The sequence below is a fragment of the Nicotiana tabacum genome, chromosome 14, assembly GCF_000715075.1.
Source record: "Nicotiana tabacum cultivar K326 chromosome 14, ASM71507v2, whole genome shotgun sequence".
NCBI classification, from domain to species: domain Eukaryota; kingdom Viridiplantae; phylum Streptophyta; class Magnoliopsida; order Solanales; family Solanaceae; genus Nicotiana; species Nicotiana tabacum.
Window position 1 is genome coordinate 25,381,395 of NC_134093.1, and position 6,313 is coordinate 25,387,707.

The 6,313-nt window shown below is 35.4% G+C and overlaps 1 protein-coding gene across 1 annotated transcript; it reads right to left on the reverse strand.

The window, feature by feature from the left end:
• Positions 1-587: 587 nt before the first annotated feature.
• On the reverse strand, positions 588-5,962 carry LOC107775968 (uncharacterized). The gene is made up of 6 exons (XM_016595775.2): positions 5,418-5,962; positions 5,068-5,195; positions 3,088-3,612; positions 2,623-2,887; positions 1,824-2,170; positions 588-1,426 (listed from the first exon to the last, which is right to left on the reverse strand). Exons 1-6 carry the CDS (start codon positions 5,824-5,826, stop codon positions 1,166-1,168), a joined length of 1,935 nt encoding a protein of 644 aa, XP_016451261.1. The 5' UTR covers positions 5,827-5,962; the 3' UTR covers positions 588-1,165.
• Positions 5,963-6,313: the final 351 nt, after the last annotated feature.

Genomic DNA, 6,313 nt, shown 5'->3' on the forward strand with positions numbered 1-6,313 from the left:
ATTTGTCAGTTTCTCCGACTCTCTTTGTTCCAATTCACTCTGACTCACAAGCTACAATTCCCATCGCTCGTAATCCGGTATTTCCCGAAAGAAGAAAGCATGTTGAGCTTGATTGTCACTTTGTGTGGCAACAATTCCTTTCTGGTTTAATCTCCTTATCTTTTGTGCCCTCGTCTTCACAACTCGCCGATATCTTCACAAAATTGCTTTCTGGGCCTTCTCACCACTTGATTCTCAGCAAGTTGGGGATCGCTACACTCCCCTCCAACTTGGGGGGTGGGGGTGGGGTGGGTGGGGGTGTTGGCATCAACAATCTCAAGAGTTCTACATTTGGGGCTAAATCAAAGTGTGATGAGGGAATTTGGGCTAACTTGAAGTTTGTCGAGGGATCTAGACTGAAGACTAAAGACTTGTGTATTGGGCCACATGCTAAAGAGTGTTTATGTATTGGGTCACATGCTAAAGAGAGTATATGTATTGGGCCACAAGGTCTGCTGGCTCAACATAGCCCAACACATAAATAGAAGAAGACAAGCCATTTAGTTCAAATACAAAATAGCTGTAATATAGCTATAGATTCCTGAATATACCTTTAATTTTCTGTCCTTATCTATTGAATACATGTACAAATATCCTTGTACAGGTTCAATGGAATACATTGAAAAATTCTCAAGATTTTGTAGCTCCACTATCTCTACATCCTATATTAGAAAGAAACATGGAGTATTTGAATTTGAAAAAATAGAATTGTAAGTCTGCCCTACTTACTAAAAAAATCTAAATTAAATAAAAAATGTATTTTAGCCCATTGATCAACTAAGTTGTTCAACTTTGTTGTACTATTGTCATCACCAACTGTTTTTCTTTGGTTCTACTCGCTTTCTCTTTCGCCAAAGAAACCAAGTGCTTCTTCTGCTCGGTTTTTTCACGCCTCTGTTCAGCTATTCCTTCCTGCTCTTTTTGCACTACCTCAAATTGTGCCATCAGTTCTTTTTTCTTGCTTTGAAGTTCGTCATATCTAACCTTTAGACTCTCTTCATCTTTAGCTGAGGTCGCTAGTAAAGTTCTATTTCTCTCCAAGTCTTCAAAGAACTTTTGACTGCATACTTGGGATTGAGAATACTCTCTCCAGCTATGCACAAGTGTAGAAAAATCAAACTTGAGTTCAACTATCTGTTTCGCTTGTTCTACTGAAAAAAAAAGAGAGGTTTTCAGCTAGGATGCACAATGTTTCTTTCATATAAATCTCTTTCTCAGGATTGATCAGATCCTTCAGAGGCAATGCAATCAAGTTGTCGAAAAGAAGCTTTGTGTTTTGTGAAGTGTTTTCGTTGCACGATATTGAGTTCAACTGCTCTATTGATATTGCCTCAAGATAAGCTTGAACTCCCATACGAGTAGAAACCATATCATCCACGACATAACCCTGATAGAAAGTAGAAAGTACAGTCACATCTTTCTATAATAGTAATTCTATATAATAGCTATTCGTTATAAAAGTCAAGTTTTTCTCGGAACCAATTTTCATATTATGTTACTATATAATATATGTCTTTTTAACAACACTTCACTATAATAGCCAAAAAAGTATCGGAACAAACGATGTTGTTATAGAGAGTTTTGACCGTATATACAACTATTCTTGAAGCATAATTGGAGAGATGGTTATATAAAAGAAACTTGGTGCTGGAACTTCCTGTGTTTTCAAGAAACTTATATTATATCTTTTCTTCTATATTTTCCATCTCTAGATAAAGTAGAGCCAAGAAAAGGTAAATTGTTGAAATGATGGCTGAGAAAAGGAAAAAGATAAGTATGCTCACGGTGATTGAGTTGAGGCAAGATGAATCTTTAGTAGCACAATCTACTGCCTGCCTTTTGGGAGTACGGTTCTGTATTTCAGAAGGTTGTTCTTCGAAATGATTAATCGCCTCTATATTATCTGCTGCTTCTTTTTCCTTCCCTTTTCTCTTTGGCCTGGAAATACAAGTGGTTTCCCTGTCCTCACATGGCATACCATTTTGTAGTAGTTGAGATGTTCTCACCTTAGCAATTAATGGTGCATCGCACTTGCGAGCAGAGAAGAGACACTTGTCTTTATTTCTTTTAGCAGTTGGCCACCGGTCAATGCCAAACTTCCTGCATATTCTCTTAAATGTAGAGACACTAACTGCAGGAATCAAGAATTTTAGATAAGAAGATAATAGCAGTAAAATATTGAAAAATGCTTATTTCCTAGATGATGGGTGTACTGTCCACTTTCGGCCTATGCGTACACGGTCATTAGGGTCTAAGGCTTGTTTGCTTATATACCCGGCATCTCTCTCGTGTTTTGTCGATGTGAGATTCGCCTAGGGTATCACATACACCCCTTAAGGACTCAGGGTCATCACTGAGGTTTGCCCCACCGTTCATGCAGAGTGACTCTGATACAATATGTAACAATCCAACCCATCCGTTTTGGGCCTAGGCCTGCACGACTTTAAAATGCGTCACAATGATCTAAGGCTTGTTTGCTTATATAGTCAACATCTCTCTCGTGTTTTGTCGATGTGAGATTCGCCTGGATTAGATCCTATATGTGTAAACAAGATTCTACAAAAATTAGAACTCAGAGCTTACCTTGTAGGCTTTCAGCAGCCTCTTCACGTTTCTTGCCATAATTCTGTTGAAGGTCTTCTAAACTTATCATATCAGCAGCAGTCCACATTGTGCTTGACTTCTTTCTTTTCTTTTGAATGTTTGTTTGACTTTCTGCAACAACCTCTTGGCTTTCATGACTATAAATTGCATCGTCCTCGAATGCTTCCAATAACATCTGTCGTTCATTTGATGAACTTTGAACTACTGCAGAATCTAGACATGGAGACAAGCCATATTGCTTTTGCTGCAAACAATATGAACTGTTAAGACTTATACTAGTAAATATTTTCTGCTTTAAGGTGGTTGGAAATGTAAATTCTAGACAAAGCATAATAGACATAACAAATTTTTCTTCTGAAGAAAGGAATTTAGGCTAGTAAACACATATATAGAACTAGCAAAACCATAAGAAAAGAGCAAGAATTCAGCAGAGTAAAGGCTAACCTTGTTAGTACCAGGGCTTCTTTGATCTTTGGAAGTTAAGTGAGCTCTCTGTGGACAATATACAATCTCAAAGAATTCAACAGGTGATTGTTCAGTGGGTACCAACAAGCTCAAAGACAAAATCCCGTGAAAATGGTAATCTTGCGAATGACCAGGTGAAGAATGAGGGTCTGTGCGATAGGAGAACTTGACACTTGAAAAAGAAACGTCGACAACACGTCCTAGAATTGAAAAGTTTTCTTGCACTTCACCATATAGGTATAAACTATAGACTACTGAAGCCACCCTACATGGGGATAATTTAATGTTTCCCCCAAAAGGAATGAAGGATTGAATAGACTGAGAGCTATTTTCTCTGCAATGATCAAGGAAAAGTTCATTCTCACACTCACAAACAACAAAAGATTTGACATTTTGGCTTTTAGTCTTTCTGGAAGAATAGGCTTGAGAAATGGCATAATGCATAGTGGATCTCATCAGGTTTTGTAATGAAAAGGCAAGTTTTACTTCCATCTGTAAATGCGGCTGCAGTAAAGGAAAATCCAAATTAGCAGTTCCTCTCTGGTAGTTCGGTGCAATAAGCTCCCGCTATGCGCTGGCCCGAGAAGGTAAAATGTTCATAAGCGGTTTCAGAAAAACATTATTCTCAGAGGAAACAACATTTCATCATTTAACAAAGAGTCAATTAAAGAGATAACAGAGCAATTAAAATGTGTGCAACAGTTATTAGACATAAGAAAACATTTCATCACAGTTTTAGCTGTGCATGCAGGTTTCTTACTATATTTGGGGATTCAAATCCAAAATTAGATAAGCAGAAAACTTGAATTGTATTTATACCATGTTTGGTTATGGATATCAATAAATTTTGTACCAAATTTGTGGGATTATCTATCCCATATAAAAGATGGGATAGCTAATACCACTGCAGATAAAGTGATGTGAAATACAACTATGCAAGCTACTAACAAATCCATTGTTGCAAATACTCCAACAAATGTACTTCTCTTCATTTTTGGTTTTACTCATTGAGCTAACTGCAGTATCTTTTGGTATTATTATAAAATGCAACTTCTTCGTTGAATCAGTCAATTGCGTAAATGATAAATGATTTTGTATGTCATCTCTTATCAAATGTTTCTATAAAGAACGGCACTTTGGACCGTTTATTCCTTTGGTTCAATTTTTTTTTTTTTTTTTTTTTTGTAGACTAAACTAGATGGAAATGAAGATTTTAAGATGTCCAGGTGAGGTGCTTTTAATTTGCCGAAGGCATTAACATAAACATCTTGCAATAAATCTTGTGTACAGCCGGTTCTATTTGTTCTTAATAATACTAGCAATAGGAAGATGCTATTGTGAGCAGTATGAATATATAAGCTGAAACATTATGAGCTAGCTAAATAGGATTAGTATATGTTTTCAAAACTTATGCTTTTTTTTATTTTTTTTATTTTGTGACTCAACACATTGTTTACTACTCCTACTATTTTGTGAGTTTTAAACTTTATACTCACTGATATATATACAAATGTCTCATATGCATAAACATTATTAACGTTGCATTAAATTAATTAAGTTGTTATCATCAACAAAATAATCTAAAATGCGACATTATCGTAAGGAAAATAAGAAACCTGTTATATGAGTCATAGTCTAATTTCAACTCTAAAATAATCTAAAATGCGAAAATAACATTACGAAAATAACATTCCTTCTCGTATTTTCTAGTAAACTAGACGAACCACTGTACAAGAAACCTGTTATATGAGTATGAGTCATAGTCTATTAAAAAAGATGAATGAAAAAAATAATCACAAGAATTGATGTTCCTTTAGAGCATTCAGATTCAGAATGTGAATCTTGAAAATAATTCAAGAACCCTTAATTTATATGAATTAATTAATGTACCTTTAGAGGTTATGCAGAAGTGAATTAATTAATTGTGGTAGTAATGTTTAACTGGGGATATATAAATACCTGCCCCGTCACTACGAGGTTCAGCTCGTCCGTAAGAAGTAAGTACTCATCATCTATGAGGAACATCAGTCGCAGTTTCGACGATAGAAAAACCTTTAGTAACTGGAATAGATCTGAGACGTCAACAACTGATAAACAAATAGAGATCTATTTTAGTCCTTTTAAAGTAGACACAAGTCCAGAGCATTGCACCCAACAAATGCAGATCTATATCAATATGTGCAATATCAAGTGAATATGATATAGTGAGCTCAAACACAGTACTAACCAAGTTAAACAAATGTAAAACTGAGCAAATTAGACTACAACATTGAGGGGAAAAAAATAATATATAACAGAAATACTCATACCCTTTGTTAAGGAAAAGAAGTCGAATCCATTATGTCGATGAATGGTTACTTGATAAGCTCTCTTTGACAAATCCAAGTAAAACAAATCAACACGTTGTGGATCGAGAACATGGCCATTAGCAAAGCAAAACAGTTTCCTTGACACTACTTGATCAGCTGCAGCTTTGCCAAAAGAATCATGGATAATTTCAACATTTTCATTATATGTCGAATTAGCTGGGAAGTTGATGTAACCTGGCAAATTATTACTACTACTACTCGGAATATCAAAATTACTTCCAGCGGGGATTTCAGAATAACATTCAGCTTGCCAAAATACAACGTCTTGTGTTGGAATTGGAATCCCATAATTGGAATTGGAATTATACTCTTCAGTTCCAAACTCCAAAGTCTTGTGTTGTTCACACATTCTGTGCTGAGTACTGAGTACTGAGTAATGATGTTGTTTGTTGTTTTCCTCTGCCGACGACTTTGAGACTTTGAGTAATCAACGGAGTATATAACAAACCTATAAAAGAGAGAAAATAAATTCAATTGAGGTGCAAATGCACATTAACTCTGGTTTTATAATAAAAGTATAGGCTCAAGCTCAACTTGGTCCTTATTGTTTTTCAATTTTCAACAGTACACACGAAAGGTTCAACCTGGTCCTCCATATTTATATTTCTTTTTCTTTCAGCGTTTGTGAGGGTTCAAAACTTTTTATTTTCTTTCTCTAAGGTTTAACTTGATCCTCATGTCTTTACTTTCTTTTTCTTCTTAGTTATGTTAAAGGTTCGATTTTGTTCTTTATATTTCTATTTTCATATTTGTCTATTGTTACACAGAAAGTTCAGGTTGGTCCTTTGTACTTTTCTCTTATCGTTTGAAAAGTTCAACTATCCTATGTAATATCA